Consider the following 18,589-nt stretch of genomic DNA (forward strand, 5'->3'; position numbering starts at 1 on the left):
TACTCAGAAGAGAGAGTTTATTGGTATCAACCCAGCCCAGAACAGACGACATTTAACCTCAGGCACTCTGGGGGGCCAGGACACTGGGTGACTTGTGCCGTTGCGAAGGAAGGACCTCTCCTCTGGGACATTTCCATTTCTCCATGATTCTGGACATGTTGAAATCCTGATTTAACGTTTCTTCTCCGAAGGAACTCTGCACAGGAAGGGATGCTTCCCTGTACATGGCGCAGCTTTCCATGTTAAATAATCTGGAAGAAAAGAGGTTTTTTATTTACATAAAACTTTTCTATTGCCCCTTCTCAGTTCATAATTTACAGAGTAGTCTGCAGATATATGAATGGTCTGTCTGTTGATCTTTCAGCTGGAAACCCAGCCAGATGGGCGGAGGATGATGATGATGATGAAACTCATATTATTATTTTTGCAGTTTTATTTATTTATTAAAGTTCTTATGTTGCATCGGTAAACATTATCATATTACACCACAAGGCTTATTACATCACAAGCCCAAGCTTCCCCCGACCCCAGCCCCCAGAACGAGTCCATGAGCTGGGGGGAGGTTGCATGCAGCCTCATCTTCGCTCCCAGAGCTTGCCACTATCGGCAAGCCTTCTGCCCGACGGGAATTCCCGCCGGGCTCCAAAGGCTTGCGGATAGCTGCCCGAAGCCCAGGGTGTGTGGCGCCACACTCCCCGGGCTTCGGGCTGCAGGCAGCTATCCACAAGCCTGCAGAGCCCGGCAGATAGCTTCCTGAAGCCTGGAGAGCGAGAGGGGTCAGTGCGCACCGACTCCCCTCGCTCTCCAGGCTTCAGCGAAAGCCTGCATTCGCTCCATAGGACGCACACACATTTCCCCTTCATTTTTGGAGGGGGAAAAGTGCATCCTATAGAGCGAAAAATACGGCAATCTCTACCCTCCTCTGAGTGATGTCTAAAAGCTTCAGTTCCTCTGAAGGCTGGCCTGTCTCCATCTGACCTACGCTATCTTGGGAATTTCCAGCTGAATTCCTGGGCAGGAGGAGCTTCAAGCAAGCCTCTCTTTCCCCTGGCCTGCCACCCCTCCTCCTCCGAGTCCTCGCTGTGGCTCTGGGAGGGGACCTTCCTGAGACGTATCTTATTTACTGTTTGGCTATTATTGAAGATCCTCGCATCTAACCTCCATGGAGTGATGTCTCCATCTTTAGTTGTAAGTGTGTGGTAGGTATTATAAGGAAGAAAACCTGCTCCTTTCCCCCTTATGGGATATCCAAGAGCCCGTGTAAAGTCCCTATGTAGGTTCTCTATCGATGCTTTTGAATTCTGGTGCTGGAGGAGACTCTTGAGAGTCCCATGGACTGCAAGAAGATCCAACCTCTCCATTCTTAAGGAAATCAGCCCTGAGTGCTCACTGGAAGGACAGATCCTGAAGCTGAGGCTCCAATGCTTTGGCCACCTCATGAGAAGAGAAGACTCCCTGGAAAAGACCCTGATGTTGGGAAAGATGGAGGGCACAAGGAGAAGGGGACGACAGAGGACAAGATGGTGGGACAGGTTCTCGAAGCTACCAGCATGAGTTTGACCAAACTGCGGGAGGCAGTGGAAGACAGGAGTGCCTGGCGTGCTCTGGTCCAGGGGGTCACGAAGAGTCGGACACGACTAAATGACTAAACAACATTTCCTCTTTTAGGGTAATCTGTAAGTTGCCACTCTGCCCAAGAGTCACCTTCAGAAGGACTTCTGTGGATGATACCATCACATTCTGAACCTTGGAGATGATGTGCTTGGGCTATGTGCAGTGTCCAGTGCACAGCGGAATGATGAAAAGTACGTGCCAACATGCTCTATATTACTTTATTTACACTTCAAAGCTGGTAATTTACAGAAAAACATCTTCCCTCTGCCGGAGCAGAGAAAGGCATCCTCTCTCCTCTAAAGCACGGAGAGAAAAAAAACCCTGAACTGCAAAGAACAGTGAAAAACAGGAAACCAGTGTACGTCACATCCAGTCTCCTTTCCCGTGAGAAAACCCAACAGCACTTGACTGTGGAATGTAAACATTGTCTTGTGACAAGCACTTCGCTGCTCAGTGAAGGAAGCAGAAACCAACATCCTCCCCCTTTCTGTGAACATCACTGGGCAGCGTGTTCGTACAATATCAGTACAAACCCAACTTCTGCACATAGGTACAGTGTTGATCCCTTGATACAATCTTGGACAATACATCAGCAGGAATTTCATTACCTGGCATATAGGACACCGTTACGAGTCCCTTTTGAATACGTTCCCTAGCATGTTGCAACTTTAATTGCAAGTGCTTCGTGCTTTGCTTACAACCTTCAGAATTCAGCAAAGCCAAACATGCTTTGTTGTCCTGGTAAACCTGGATTGGACATTTGACAGGAATTTTCATGTCTTTGCACAATTGTAACAACCATTCACAATCCTTAAGTGAATAAGACAGTGCATTCAGTTCAGCTTCACAAGTACTTAAGCTAACTGTTGTTTGCTTCTTGCATGACCAATCAAATAGACCCTGATTGTACTTATAGCAAACTCCAGACGTACTTTTCCTGTCTGTAGTGTCACTTCCAAAACTTGCATCTGCAAATATCTCAAGACCACCAGACTTCTGATTGTTAAATCTCAGTCTGTAATGCATAGTGCCTTTCCAATACCGCGCTATGCGTTTCAGAGCTTTCCAATCCTTAACAGTAGGATTGTTGACTTGTCTGCTTAGCAAATTACAGCTAACAGCAATGTCAGGTCTTGAACATCTGGCAATGAAGTTTAGCTTGCCTAGCACACTTCTGTACAGTGTAGTATCAGAAAATGCTTCTCCAGTGTCATCTACCTGATAACCTGTTGTCATCGGTGTGTCTATAGGGTTAGCATCCATCAGGTTTAGTTTGCTTAACACATCAGCAATTTTACGTGACTGGTGTACTAGAATGTTACCATCTTGATCCCTCTCTATTTCCAGAGATAGGTAGTTGTTTACCTCACCAAGATCTTTTATGTCAAAGTGCTCTTTCAGTTGAGCTAGGGCGTTATTGTACATTGTGACATCTTCCCAAAAGAATAAAAGATCATCAACATAAAACAAACAATACAGTTTCTTTTGCCCCTCCTCTTTGACAAATACGCATGGATCAGCTTTCCCTTGCTTAAAACCTAGAGAAAACAATACTTCAGTGAGTTTTGTGTGCCAACACCGTGCACTTTGTTTGAGACCATAAAGGGACTTCTTCAGAGCACAAACAAAACCCTGTTTTACCTGTACGCCATCAGGTGGAAGCATATAAAGTGATTCATCTAGAGATCCGTACAGAAAAGCTGTATTCACATCATGGTGACTAATGTGTAGATTCTCTTCTGCAGCTAGCTTGAGCATAAGCCTAATGCTCTCATACCTCACGGTGGGTGAGTAGGTCTCGTGATAGTCTTCACCTGGTACCTGTGCAAAACCTCTGGCTACCAATCTGGCTTTGTGTCTGACTATCTTGCCATTTTGATCAGTCTTCGCTTTGAAGACCCATTTGCTTCCAAGCAGTTTCATTCCTGGAACTACTGGAACAAGGTCCCATGTTTTGTTCCTTTCCAAGGAATCAAGCTCAGCCTTCATGGCATTTAACCATGGCTCAGCTTCCTTTGAATCCAAATCCTGGATTTCTTGGAAACTTGAAGGTTCAAACACCTTCTTGGAGCTTTTAACAGCTGTTACTGCTATCTTAGCAAACTCATCAGCAAATCTCTTTGGAGGTCTGCCTTTTGTTGCTCTCTGTGACCTGTGAATTAGCCTTAAGTCTTCAACACTCTCCTCTTCCTTCTTAGGAGAAAAGTGACCTATTGTGAACAATGGTTCCTCCAATTCTTGATCAGAGCTTTCAGAGGGTCGCATAGAGGCTTTCGCACTCTTGAAATCCTCTGAATCACCCGATTCAGTTTCAGACTCAGAATCAGAACCTTCATCAGTGGGTGTGGGTTGTTGCGGTTGCTTTTGACTATCCTCAGTTTCATCACTGTCATCAGGATAACATTGGAAAATTCCCACATTCTCCCCCCACTTGGCATTGTACTCAACACTTCTTGTGAGCTTAATTGTCTTAGAGTCAGTCATCATTATTCTGTAAGACCCTTTCTGATAACCTAGAAAGATACCATGCAATCCACGCTTGTCTAACTTGGAGTTTTGTGGTGAGTGAACCCACATGTCAGAACCAAAAATTTTCATGTGTTTGATGTATGGCTTCTTGCCAAACATCTTCTCATAGGGGGTACAACCAATCGCTGAAGATAACCTGCGATTATAACTGTAAGTGAAACATGAGAGAGCTTCGGCCCAATAACTCTCTGGAAGATTGGCATCATGCAGCAAGGTTTTTAACCCTTGAAGCAATGTCTGATTTGCTCGTTCCGCAAGTCCATTCTGCCATGGCGAGCGAGGACTAGACAAATCGTGTTGAATTCCTTTCTCAGTCAGAAAAGCTTCAAACTGCTGAGAAGTGAATTCTCCCCCGCGATCACTGAAAAGAGTCTTTACCTTCTTACCATGCACATTTTCCAACCAAGCACAGAATTCCTTGAACCTTGGAAAAGCCTCTGATTTCTGCTTGAGATTGTACACATAAATATACCTGGAAAATGCATCAATGAGAACCATGAAGTACCTGTTTCCACCCAAAGAGGGCGCTAGTGGTCCAACCAAATCAGCATGAACAACCTGGTATGGTTCTGTAGCTTGCCTACTAGACACCTTACCTTTCGCAGCCATTTTTACCTTGTTTGCTGCGCATGCCTTGCACTTCATGTGGTACCTGCAGGGTTTAATAGTCATACCTTCAACCAAGGCAGGCATTTTAGATACTGCCTCAAAATGCAAATGACCAAATTTTCGATGAAAATCGTGAATACATTCTGCATGCAAACTTTTGTTAGAACCTGCAATGCAACAAGTGTCATCCTGCACAACATCATCAAAATACAAAACATACAAACGATCAACATATTCAGCATGCAATACATAATCATTTTTCTTTGTGATGATGCACCTTTTGTTCTTAAAGGAAACGTCAATTTTCCGCTCATTCAGCTGTCCAACGCTGAGCAGATTATGTTTGGCATCTGGCACATAAAGCACATCCTGTATCGATAAGTCCAAACTGTGAAGAACAACAGTTCCGTAGCCTTTACTGGGGATGGTGTGGTCATCCGCCTGGTGAATCGCACCTTCCTGCGGTGTAAAAGACACGAACAGTCGCTTATCGTTGCACATGTGGTGGGTCGCCGCTGAATCAACAACGAAGAAAGATCTAGACGTCTCCTGGACCTCTGCAACCTTTGGAGTGAAGCGTGAGACCATTGCCTTGTGCTGCGTTGTCCTGGACACCGGACCTTTGCCTTTGCCTCGGCCTTTTCCACGCGATGAGCTTTCGCTGCGCTGCTCTGTCTTGGCCCTGGGATATTTGCATTCCCTCTTCATATGGCCTAGACGTCCACACGTGTAGCATTTCACTGCCTTCAAAGCTTTGGCGCCATCTGGTGGTTCCACTGCACTATGGGATGACGTCTGTGAAGTCTCCCCCTTGTTGATGCAGCTAGCACCCCGGCGATCCGCTTCATTCAATATCACGGCAGTAACATAGTCCACTGTTAGCTGAGCAGTTGGCTGTACAGCAATCTGAGTCGCAACAGACTCCCAACCTGAACCCAAAGATTGTAGTATCATAAAGGAATACACTTCCTCTGGAAAGTTGAGTCCTCTCTGTTGCAGCTCATGTCTCAGATTCTGCATCTCCATCAGATGTATACGCACATCTCCACCTTCAGCAAGAGCCATATTATGCAGCTTGTTAAAGTAAAACATTGTGGACCCAGCTTCTGTCCTCAAGTGAGCCTCTCTCAAAGCGTCCCAAATTTCTCTGGCTGAGGTCTTATCACGCAACAGACAGAGCTCTTCTGGGGATACTATCAACGTAAGAGTTCCCCTTGCCTTGGAATCCATAGCTTTCCATTCATCTGTAACTGGAGCTGGGGGGGTCTCTGTAATAACTTTAAACAGACCCTCTTTCCGCAGAATAGCCTCTGCATAGAGAACCCAGTCCGCATAGTTCTTCCTATTGAGCTTAGGAATCCCACAAGCATCCTGAAGGGCCATCATGACTTTGGCATTAGCCTTTAGCGTCATCTTTGCTGCTTTAAATCAGGCTGCTTTATACATGCTGCGTCTGTGTACAGCTGCTTCAATCCAAAAGCAAATTCAAAACAGCCTCTGCCTGTGAACCTGTGCCTTTCTGCTTAACTGCTTTGCTTATCTGCAGCTGCTTCAAACCGCATTCCAAAGGCAAGTTCAAAAGTGAAAGTTCTCTCTGCTGTCTTAAATTCATGCTGCGACACTGCTGCAGCTGCTTTACTTTCGATTTCCCCCAGCATAGGAAAAATTTATCCTTCTAGCCTTTTGCCTGTGCCACGGCAAAACCGGCTATAAAAGTTCAAAGTCCAGCCATAAAGCCATTAATTAGAAGCTGGCAGGCTGCCCGGAGCTGTAGCACATACCTCATCAAATCATCTTGACGCGCAGAGATATCGTCCGATCCGGCCCTCTGCATTCCGATCCTTTGCCGGCACTCCAATTCTTTGCTCCTTTGTTCCTTTGCCAGGAGCCCGACTTCTGGAGTCCATTCTCAAAACACTGCGTTTTTCTGGGCCCGGAACCAAATGTTGGAGATAAGCAGTGTCCAGTGCACAGCGGAATGATGAAAAGTACGTGCCAACATGCTCTATATTACTTTATTTACACTTCAAAGCTGGTAATTTACAGAAAAACATCTTCCCTCTGCCGGAGCAGAGAAAGGCATCCTCTCTCCTCTAAAGCACGGAGAGAAAAAAAACCCTGAACTGCAAAGAACAGTGAAAAACAGGAAACCAGTGTACGTCACATCCAGTCTCCTTTCCCGTGAGAAAACCCAACAGCACTTGACTGTGGAATGTAAACATTGTCTTGTGACAAGCACTTCGCTGCTCAGTGAAGGAAGCAGAAACCAACACTATGTACCTTAAAATAATGTTGCCTGGTTGTACCACAGCATTGTTCTGATGCCTCCAACGTACAGGTCATTGAAGAAGAAGAAGAGTTTGGATTTGATATCCCGCCTTTCACTCCCCTTCAGGAGTCTCAAAGCGGCTAACAATCTCCTTTCCCTTCCTCCCCCGAAACAAACACTCTGTGAGGTGAGTGGGGCTGAGAGACTTCAGAGAAGTGTGACTGGCCCAAGGTCACCCAGCAGCTGCATGTGGAGGAGCGGAGACGCGAACCCGGTTCCCCAGATTACGTGACTACCGCTCTTAACCACTACACAACCACTGACCCAACTTATGCTTATTGTTCAGAAATGTTAATACGAAAGGAAATTTCTTCATGACCCAAAGAGCATGAACAATATTTAGATTGTTTTGATTAGGTATTATCTTCCTGGACAAATTCACCAGGCATTTGGTTTCAATTACTTCAGGGCTAAGGACATGACATACCGTATTTTTCGCCCTATAGGACGCACCGTCCCATAATGCGCACCTAGTTTTTTTGGGGGGAAATAAAGGGGAAAAAATTATTTTTCCCCCAGGCGCGGGGCTGGGGCGGGGGAGGCCCGAGCTTCCCCCGACCCCAGCCCCCAAACAGGCAGCTCTCTGCAAGCCGTGGGAGCCCAGTGCTGGCTCCCGCTGCTTGCGGAGAGGTCCGCGAAGCCTGGATGTGCTGAGCTCAGCGCGCGCAGGCTTCAGCATGCAGGCGACTCTCCCTATGTAGGTTCTCTATCGGTAGGAGAAAATAACAGAGGCCAACCAGAGAATATTGAGAAGGAAAGCAGCTAGTAAGCCTGATGTTTACTAAAGCTGTTGCAACAGGGTCCCCCACTCATCCCACTCAGGGAGGGAGGAGAGGAACCCAGAACAATGGTGCACAAGCCCTTATATAGACTTCGGAAAATGCCCACCCTGTAGCCAGAGACCACCCCCCAAAACATCATACAAACATCACCAGCAGAAATTTGAGTGTGTTGCTTCTCTCCTGTCTGCCTGATCATGCCTTATTATCTGATTGCCTTTTCTGGGTAGCCTGGCCAGTCCTTTGAGAAGGTAAATCTCTTACACATATTGATAGTGTGCTCAGCTTAACAGATACTTGCCAGAGGGTATTTACAGGAAGATGTAAGCCCCTACAGTCCAAAGACAATTGGAAAACCCTAACCCTAACCCCAACCCTAACCCATTTCCTTCCTCCTTGCAGAGAAATATTTGAGGTGAATTTGGGAGAGTCAAAATGGCTCCAAGATTGTTCTCCTCCACTGTTTCAGACGTGTAGTTTATATACTTATGTATATATTTGCCTTGTACATTTATGAACTTTTATTTTTTATATATAAGACCTTATAACATAACATAGGGATCATGGCTTCTTAGAGGTCTGCCAATAACCATTTTATTCCTCCAAACAATGGATCATTCTCACCTCAATATACCTTAAAGCATGGGTAGGCAAACTAAGGCCCGGGGGCTGGATCTGGCCCAATCGCCTTCTAAATCCAGCCTGAAGACAGTCTGGGAATCAGTGTGTTTTTACATGAGTAGAATGTGTCCTTTTTATTTAAAATACATCTTTGGGTTATTTGTGGGGCATGGGAATTTGTTCTTTTTTTTCTTCTTCCCCAAAATATAGTCTGGCTCCCCACAAGGTCTGAGGAACAGTGGACCGGCCCCCTGCTGAAAAGGTTTGCTGACCCCTGCCTTAAAGCACCTGCTCCTGGATGCAAATTGTGACACCTCCAACTCACCTTCTGCCATCAGCTCGACACACAGCTCATCCTCATTGGCTTGTGAGGGCTGCCCAGGTGCCCAGTTGTGATAGGAGAGTACGGAGGAATCGGTCCATTTCCATGCTTTGCTCTGTAGAAAGACCAAAGAGGTGGGACTCTTTGCCGAGGAATAAGCAACAACTCTCTCCTCCTCTAAACTTAACACTGTGCCCTACTTTCCTGAATTAGTCTCTACCCTCCTCTGAGTGATGTCTAAAAGCTGCAGTTCCTCTGAAGCCTGGCCTGTCTCCATCTGACCTATGCTATCTTGGAAATTTCCAACCTTACAACCTTACAACTCTGCCTCTTCTGCTAGCCCATGGGGACTTGGGAACAGCCTGTCCCTCCTTCTCTGAAGTGCCGTATTTTTCAATCTATAGGGCACACTGGACCATAGGGTGCACCTAGTTTTTTTGGGGGGAAATAAAGGGGGGGTTATTTTTCCCCCAGCCCCCAGAGGCTGTGCACGGCTTTGGCAGAAGCCAAGACAGCGAGGGGGGTGGATCCTGCTCACTGTCTTGGCTTCCTTTTTAGCCACGGGGCTGGGGCGGGGGGAGCCCGAGCTTCCCCAGACCCCAGAATGGGTTCGGGAGCGGTGGCAAGGTTGCGCTCAACCTCGCCATCGCTCCTGGAGCTTGACGGGCTGGGGGCGGGGAAAGCCCAAGCTTCCCCCGACCCCAGCCCCCAGAATGAGTCTGTGAGCTGGGGCGAGGTTGCATGCAACCTCGTCTTCGCTCCCAGAGCTTGCCGCTATCCGCAAGCCTTCTGCCCAGCGGGAATTCCATTGGTGGTGGAGGGTCCTGCTCAGGCAGTGAGGAGGTGCTTCTGGAGAAAAGTGAGGCTCCTCAATTCTGGAGGAGAGGGCTACAGAAGTCTCCTAGCCAGGATGGCTATGTTCTGCCTCCACTGTTGGAGGCAGCAAAGCTTCTGGATCCCAGTTGCTGCAAACCACGGGAAGGGAAAGGGCCCTTGTGCTTGAATCCTGCTAACACGTTTCTCCCAGGCATCTGGGCTAGATGGATGCTAGACTAATTGGGCCATTGGCCAGATCCAGCAGATTCTTCTTAGGAGAAGTGGGTGGGCACAATGCCGTCTTCCTGCTCTACAGCTACACCTTAGATAAGGTAAACCTTATTCGCACTAGCCAACGGCCATGGCAACATAAAACAAGCAATATAGACCTTAGTTAGACTGCAGTTCCCGCACTCAGAATACTGATAGAAAGGAGAAGCCAAGGTCTACTGACCTTCTGAAGGTCATAGGAGTGCAGTCCAATCCAGACAGGTTTCCCAGCTTTATAGAGGTCTTTGACATATGCAGCCACTACAGACATTTCTTGAGCATCCATGATGGAGGCCAGGTGGCCATTTCTCCCAGAAGATCGGCACTGCTCCTGGGAGAGATCACGGACAAAAGGTTTCACTTTAGAGAGCAGGAGATGCCACTTGAATTGGGTTGAACAGGCTTCTCAGTCATTGTGCAACTCTGAGCAGTAAGAGGAGACATTTATCTTTTTCTTCTCCAAACCAGCATTCTTGCTCCCCAAGAGGAAGGGTGTAAACAGAAGGCAGGAAAACTGGCACATGTTCTCTGCGCTTCGGAGGCTTCGCATTGCTATCGCTGAAGCCAAGGAGCCTGCATTCGCTCCATAGGACGCACACACATTTCCCCTTCATTTTTGGAGGGGGAAAAGTGCGTCCTGTAGAGCGAAAAATACGGTATGTTGGAAGCTATACATATGTTGCAACCCAGCCAGATGGGCAAGGTACTATTATTATTATTATTATTATTATTATTATTATTATTATTGACATGCTATTAGGATAGAGCAGTCAAACAAATCAAGTGTGAAGTAGTGGGCAGAGTTCTGACTTAGTACCTAGGACACCTGCAGAACTGAAACTTGGTTAAGCAAAATTCCTTTGGATTTTCTACAAGACCTGATAAGATTCAGTTCAGTGCAGACCAGCAGAAGTCTGGATGAGCCTTGAAGTATTGCCAAACTATACTGGTAGGGCTCTGCCCCACCTTGCCCTCGTGGCCAGCCTACATGTGGAAAACGCTCACCGTTTAAAGCCTGCTAGATTATTGCAGAAAAAGAGGGGGAATAAGCATTCTCAGACTGCGCCCCCTGGTTTGGCCCAGGTCTGCTCCTTACCTCTGCCTCTTTGAACTTCAGGGGAACCTGGATGAAGAGTCCGTAGCAGCTTTTCTCAAAGAACATCCAGCCAGTGGGGCAGGAGGAACCTGCTGAGCTGGCTAGAGAAGAGGGGAAACATGAGCTGTGGTCAAGAGAGCTTGTCTTCTGGGATCAAAATACAGAAATACAACCGTTTCCTGCAGGTGGGGAAATCCACTCAGGGCATAAATAGGGGGCAGTAGACCTTTAATGGAAGGTTGCCTTTAATGGAAGACCAGTGAAGGCTGAAGCCAACAGCTGAGGGAAAAAGAGGGGAAGTTTTTTGGCTGGAGGCTGATGGACTTTCACCAGCAAAATGTTGAACTCAAAGACTCTAGTGGTGACTACAGAACTTTTCCAAACATAACCCACCCCAAATTTCTCTAGTGAATGTCCCACATTTTCCTATTAAGAAGAGCCTGCTGGATTAGGCCACCGAACTAGTCCATCCTCCTGTTGGGAATTCCATTCCACCCTTTGCTGCAGATATGTGGATTGTTACATGTCACATGTCTGTTTACATTCCAGCACAGATTGTTGGCGTGAGCGGAACTTCCGCTCCGTATTGCTTTTGTTTTCTCTCTCCGAGAAGAACGGCAAGGAGAGAAGCCACGTTTTCTTTGTCCTGATTTATGTATAATAAATGTGTAGTTTAGTATCGTATCCACGCCTCGGGCCTGATCTGTTGTGCAGTTTACACCGCTGAGTAATGTGTGCACTGCAGCTTGAGTCGCAGACACACGTCAGAGGAGGATAACTGATGGATCTCTGCAGCGGCAAGGCTGAGAGGGGAGACGCTCCAGCTGGGTCCGAGCCCAGCTGGCTTTTCATCCCCGGTTCTGACACCTCCTGCTCTCACAGTAGCCAACCACATGCCTGTGGGAAACCTCAAAGCAGGATTCAAGCACAGGAGGCTTCTCCCCTCCTGCAGTTTCCAGCAAGTGGTATTCAGAAGCATTGCTTCCTCCAACTGTGGAGGCTTAGGCATCATTGCTAGCAGCCATTGCTAGCCCTCTTCTCCTCCATGAATTGGCCCAATCCTCTTTTAAAGCCATCCAAATTGGTGGCCATTGCTGCTTCCTGAAGGAGCAAGTTCTATAGTTTAAATATGTGCTGCATGTAAAGGGAACTTCTTTTATTATGGCCTAGGACCCTCGTACCTATGGGACCACCTCTCCCGTTATGCCCCATAAATAGCAACACCCTAGAGGTCCCGGGCCCTAAGGAAGTTAGATTAGCCTCAACCAGAGCCTGGGTCTTCTCAACACTGGCTTTGGCCTGGTGGAACGCTCTGTCTCATGAGACCAGGGCCCTGCAGGATCTGATTTCTTTCCACAGAGCCTGTAAGACAGAGTTGTTCCGCCTGGCCTTCGGCTTGGAATCAATTTGATTCCCTCGCCCTCTTCCTTTCCCTTTCCCCTCCTGTGATAGAATTCCTATTTGGGGACTTCCCTGGCTTTTTTCTGGCCCATGTAGGACCAGTCTGGATAGTTGGCCTTGGTGAAAACGAGGCTTGTTCATGTCATACTAAGCTACCAGTTAGCATCATCAGTGATGCAAGCATGAAGGAGTCCTCAAGCTGGGGGCCAACACCATAGGACCCCATCCAGGATGTACCTTGCAGAAAGGAGATGACCAGGAAGCTCAGAAGGGGAAGATGGAAGGAAGCACCTGTTCCCATCTTTACCTGGCAGGAAAGAACAAAATGAAAAGGTAGATAGGCAGATAACTACATGGAACAGTTTCCCACTTCTGAATCCAAAAGCATCTGCATCAGCAAAAGCATTAGGCATTCATGTTCTGCTTTAAATGTGGCAGCTAGACTGGTGACTGGGAGCGGCTGCCAAGACCACAAAACACCAGTCTGGAAAGACCAGCATTGGCTCCCAGTGCGTTTCTGAGCACAATTCCAATGTTAGTGCTGACCTTCAAAGCCCTAAACGGCCTCAAAGGCCCAGTAGACCTGAAGGAGCGTCTCCACCCCCATCATTCAGCCCTGAAATCCAGCTCCGAGGGTCTTTTGGCGGTTCCCAATGAGAAATGAGGTTACAGGGAACCAGGCAGAGGGCCTTCTTGGTGGTGGCGCCTGCCCTATGGAACACCCTCCCATGAGATGTTAAGGAGATAAACAACTATCTGACATTCAGAAGACATCTGAAGGCAGCCCTGTTTAGGGAAGCTTTTAATGTTTGATGTATTGCGGTATTTTTAATCTTTTGTTGGAAGCTGCCGAGAGTGGCTGGGGAAACCCAGCCAGATGGGTGGGGTATAATAATAATAATAATAATAATAATAATAATAATAATAATAATAATTTATACCCTGCCCATCTGTCTGGGATTCCTCAGCCACTCTCGGCAGCTTCCAACAGAACGCCAAAATACAATAACCTATTAAATATTAAAAGCTTCCCTAAACAGGGCTGTCTTCAGATGTCTTATAAAACTTTGGTAGGTTTTTTCCTCTAAGTAATAAATAAATAACTAATAAATTATTATTATTATTATTGAAGGAAGCTGTAAAAGAATACTGCCGAAAGACCAGAAAAATCCCATATTCAAAACAACTTCTCCATTGAGTCGATTCTTAATGCAATGGATGGGCTTCATGAAGTCATGCAAGTTTCCCATTGTCTGGTTTGAATTCACTAGGCTTCAGTGCCCCCCTGCACCCCTCGTTCCTCTTTGAACCCCCCAAGGTAATCCCACTGCCCACCACAAGGGGTGCTGCTGCCTACTTTGGGAACCATTGACCCAGATTTACCTTTGTGGACTTGGTTCCCTTCGGAGCAACTTGTGAGAGTAATTTACTCGTCTCTGTGGACCTGCCTCCGCTTAGCTTGCCAGAGTGACTAAAACATCTATTACTTTTGTGCAAGATGTGAAGTATCTCATTATATTTCCTGAACATGCACCGAAGCGACTCAGAACCCAACCCAGGATTCCATTAGGTAGACGGACATCATTGCAATAGTTGTGGTTATCTGCAATCTTTTGCTCATTGCTCAGATACTTTATTCCATAAGGAAATTTCTCCCTGTACCAGAAGGCATAAAACAGCTTCACGGTCAGGCGACCAGTTTATCAGAAGAAGCCAAAGAAACAAACATTTAATAAACTAGCAGCCTGCAACAAGACAGACTGTCTTGGCAGTAGCCTTAAAAAATACCACAACCTGCCTATTAGGTTTAATGGAAATATTTCGGATTTTAGTAATGCAGATAATGTTCATAGTAATCTTCTGAGGCTATTGGAAGAACCAGCATATTCACCAATGGTGGTAAATGGTGGTGGTGACAGAAAGGTGGTGTGAAAGCTTATTACTGCTCAGCACAAAATACCGTATTTTTCGCTCCATAGGGCGCACCAACCCATAGGATGCACTTAGTTTTTTTTTGGGGGGGGGAATAAAGAAAAACAAATTTTTTCCCGCCCCCAGGCACGGGGTTGGGGCGGGGGAAGCCTGAGCTTCCCCCGACCCCAGCCCCCAGAACAGGCAGCTCTCTGCAAGTCTTGGGAGACCGGCGCGACTTCCCGCCGGGCTCCCAGGCTTCCAGATATCTGCCTGAAGCCCAAACCAGGTCGCGGAACAGCGGGATGGCGCGCTGCGCCTCCCCACTGTCCCCCAAGCTTGTGGGGCTGGCGGCGGGGAGAATTGCGATTCTCACTGCCGCCAGCCTGCAAACCAGGTCGGGGAACCGAAGCCCGGGACGCACTGTGCAGCGCGCCCCGGGCTTCAAGATGCAGGCTGCTATCCGCAAGCAGCCTAGGGAGCCTGACGGGAACTCCCGGGGGCTCCCAAGGCTTGCGGAGAGCTTCCTGAAGCCTGGAGAGCGAGAGGGGTCAGTGCTTCAGCGAAAGCCTGCATTCGGACCATAGGACGCACACACATTTCCCCTTCATTTTTGGAGGGGGGAAAGTGCGTCCTATAGGGCGAAAAATATGGTAGACTGTAGAAGTGGACCCAAGGTCCTCAGTCTTTTTTTCGGTTCCATCACCAAAACTTTCCATCTTTTTCTTAAAGCCAAATGCCCCAATGCAAAGTACAGGCTCCCCAAGGGTGCATATGACAAGCAAAAGGGATCTAAGGAAAGCAGGGTGAACATGGATACTGACAGAATCGTAGAATTGTGGAATGAGAAAGTTCTCCAAAGGTCCTCTAGTCCAAACCCTTGCAACACAGAAATCACAACTGAGGCATCCATGAGAGGTGGCCATCCAAGCTCTGTTTAAAAAGCTCAAAGGAACGAGAGTCCACCAGGGAGTCTGTTCCTTTGTCAAACAGCTCTTACTGCCAGAAAGTTCTTCCTAATGTTGAGTCAGAATCTACTTTCTTATCATCTGAGTCTACTGGTTCAGGTCCTCCACTGCAGAGCAGCAGAAAACAGGCTTGCTCTATCTTCCATGTGATTTGTGCTTCAGATTTGTGGAGATGGCCATCTCATTCAAAGCAAAGTGGTTTAGTTGTGTGCCGTTAGTTAACGTTTCCGGGAAGTTATTAGCCGAATCCTCTGGAGGATGGAGAAATAATATTTTTGAACAAGGAGTACAAGATGGGGTGATGGTTTGGGAGATTTTGAGTGCCTAACAGGAGTTATTGATGCAACACTGTAATACAAGGGTCACACGATGGGTGGCAGGTGATTCTTTCAGATTAGAGCCTTTTCAAGAAAAAAATAAAATGACGCAAACCTTCTTAGAAATAATAGAAAGTGACAGCAGTCACAAAATTAAAAGACGCCTGCTTCTTGGGAGAAAAGCGATGACAAACCTAGACAGCATCTTAAAAAGCAGAGACATCACCTTGCCAACCAAGGTCCCTATAGTTAAAGCTCTGGTTTCCCACTTCTGAACCCAAAAGCATCTGCATCAGCAAAAGCATTAGGCATTCATGTTCTGCTTTAAATGTGGCAGCTAGACTGGTGACTTGGAGCGGCTGCCGAGACAACAAAACACCAGTCTTGAAAGACCAGCATTAGCTCCCAGTACGTTTCTGAGCACAGTTCAAAGTGTTGGTGCTGACCTTGAAAGCCCAAAACGGCCTCGGCCCAGTATACCTGAAGGAGCGTCTCCACCCCCATAATTCAGCCCGGACACTGAGGTCCAGCTCTGAGGGTCTTTTGGTGGTTCCCTCACTGCAATAAGTGAGTTTACAGGGAACCAGGCAGAGGGCCTTCTAGGTGGTGGCACCTGCCCCATGGAACACCCTCTCATCAGATGTTAAGGAGATAAACAACTATCTGACGTTTAGAGGACATTTGAAGGCAGCCCTGCTTGGGGAAGTTTTTTAATGACTGATGTTTTAATGTATTCTTAATCTTTTGTTGGAAGCTGCCTGGAGTGGCTGGGGAAACCCAGCCCGATCAGCGGGGAATAATAATAATAATAATAATAATAATAATAATAATAATAATAATAATAATAATTTATTTATACCCCGCCCATCTGGCTGGCTCCCAACAGAACACCAAAATACAATAACCTATTAAACATTAAAAGCTTCCCTAAACAGGGCTGCCTTCATATGTCTTCTAAAAGTTTGGTAGTTATTTTTCTTTAAGTAATAAATAAATACGTAATAAATTATTATTATTATTATTATTATTGAAGGAAGCTGTAAAAGAATACTGCCAAAATACCAGAAAAATCCCATATTCAAAACAACTTCTCCATTGAGTTGATTCTTAATGCAATGGATGGGCTTCATGAAGTCATGCAAGTTTCCCATTGTCTGGTTTGAATTCACTAGGCTTCAGCGCCCCCCTGCACCCCTCGTTCCTCTTTGAACCCCCCAAGGTAATCCCACTGCCCACCACAAGGGGTGCTGCTGCCCACTTTGGAAACCATTGACCCAGAGTTACCTTTGTGGACTTTGTCCCCTTCGGAGCAACTTGTGAGAGTAATTTACTCATCTCTGTGTTCCTGCCTCTGCTTAGCTTGCCAGAGTGACTAAAACATCTATTACTTTTGTGCAAGATGTGAAGTATCTCTGCGCTATTTGATCTCTGAAAGGAATGGACATGACAAGAAGCACAAACAAATTTGCATTAAAAAGCAGAGGTTCTGGTGGAGCATGTATGCATGTAGATAACATTTTCCGCCTTCCATATAATATAAACCCAGCCACTTTACCAAATTGCTCAATCTCCTCCAACACCTCATTTAAACTTTTTAACGGATCTTCTATTGTTATTACCACATCGTCTGCAAAGGCTTTAACTTTATATTCATTCTGAACTACTGTCACCCCTTTTATTAATTCATTTTGTCTAATTGAGCTCAAAAGGACTTCCAGGACCGTTATAAATAGCAATGGCGAAAGAGGACATCCCTGCCTTGTACCTTTCGATACCTTTACTTCTTCCGTAATTACATTGTTCACAATCAATTTTGCTCTCTGTTCTGTATAAATTGCCCTTATTCCATTATAAAAATCATTCCCCACCTCCATATACGCTAAATTTTTCAGCATGAATTCCCATGATACATTATCAAAGGCCTTTTCTGCATCCACAAACATCAATACGGCTTGTTTCTCATTCCTGGCAGTCAGATACTCCAAAGTATTAATTATATTTCTAACATTATCCATCTGTCTGCCTGGAAGAAAGCCTGCTTGATCTTCATGAATAATTTCTTGCAAAACCTTTTTCATTCTTTTTGCTAATATTCCTGAAAAAAAATTATAGTCTGTGTTCAACAATGAAATCGGCCTGTAGTTCTTTACTTGTGTTAAATCGGAATCTTGCTTAGGAATTAGTGAAATAAAGGCATCTTTCCAAGTTTCTGGAATATCTTTTTCCTTCAAGATGTTATTCATTACTTCTTTCAGTGGCGCTGTCAGGGTATGCCTCAATTCTTTATAATAACTTGACGTAAATCCATCTGGTCCCGGAGCTTTTCCTTTTAAAAATTCTTTTATGACCTCTATTATTTCCTCATTCTCAATTGGGGCATTCAGTCTTTCTTTTCTGTTGGGATCTTTTGCACCTTTTTTTCTTTTAGATATCTTTCTATTTTCCTCATATTATTCTCTTCTCTATTTCTGTACAAATGACTATAAAAGTCCAAGAATCCTTTTCTGATGCCTTTCGGGTTTTCTATCTCTTCTCCATCCTCAATAATTTTACTGATTGTGTTTTGTTCCTTTCTTTTCTTAATTTGCCACGCAAGCCATTTGCCTGACTTATTAGCGAACTCAAAGTTTCTTTGTCTTAACTTTTTAATGTTCCATTACACCTCTTTGTTTATTATCATTGCAAATTGCGTTTGCAAAACTTTGATATTTTGTTTTATTTTTGAGTTGTTAGGTTTCTTGATTAATTTTTGTTCATTGTCCATTATTTGTTTTAAGATTTCCTTCTTGCCCTTCTCTCTGTGCTTATTTCTGATTGTGTTCTGTTGAATGAAGAATCCTCTCATTACCAGCTTACTTACATCCCAAACTGTACTCATCTTCGTACCTTTATTACAATTGTCCACAAAATATTCCATCAGCTTCTTTTGTGCATCCTGTAAAATTTTTTGGTCATCTAAGAGGTAGTCATTAATTCTCCATCTAAATGTTCTTTCTTCGTAGCCTTT

At 45.7% G+C, this 18,589-nt stretch overlaps 3 protein-coding genes across 6 annotated transcripts in view; 2 read left to right on the forward strand and 1 right to left on the reverse strand.

Annotated features, from left to right (window-relative positions):
- LOC310826247 (C-type lectin-like) lies at positions 1-12,687 on the reverse strand (the record flags this gene model as incomplete). 3 transcript variants are annotated; one of them, XM_083701024.1, is made up of 5 exons in its annotated part: positions 1-251; positions 8,807-8,918; positions 10,074-10,220; positions 10,986-11,086; positions 12,624-12,687. In XM_083701024.1, the coding sequence occupies 5 exons, from the start codon at positions 12,685-12,687 to the stop codon at positions 172-174; spliced, it is 504 nt and encodes a 167-aa protein (XP_083557150.1). In that variant the 3' UTR covers positions 1-171. The 3 variants fall into 3 exon arrangements, with proteins under 3 accessions (XP_083557150.1, XP_083557151.1, XP_083557152.1); XM_083701025.1 differs by lacking the exon at positions 12,624-12,687 and adding an exon at positions 11,379-11,508; XM_083701026.1 differs by lacking the exon at positions 12,624-12,687 and adding an exon at positions 11,406-11,481.
- The window catches only part of TYMP (thymidine phosphorylase), a 242,030-nt gene that overhangs the window by 118,094 nt on the left and 105,347 nt on the right, over positions 1-18,589 (forward strand). The gene's annotated exons all lie outside the window — the stretch shown is intronic.
- The window catches only part of LOC310826240 (C-type lectin-like), a 27,116-nt gene continuing 21,139 nt past the window's right edge, over positions 12,613-18,589 (forward strand). For both annotated transcript variants that reach the window (XM_083701013.1, XM_083701014.1), the window contains exon 1: positions 12,613-12,719. The gene's annotated coding sequence lies outside the window, so the exon portion shown is untranslated. The remainder of the gene's footprint in view (positions 12,720-18,589) is intronic.

This window comes from Podarcis gaigeae (genome assembly GCF_964106915.1).
Source record: "Podarcis gaigeae genome assembly, chromosome: 10".
Classification (NCBI taxonomy): Eukaryota; Metazoa; Chordata; class Lepidosauria; order Squamata; family Lacertidae; genus Podarcis; species Podarcis gaigeae.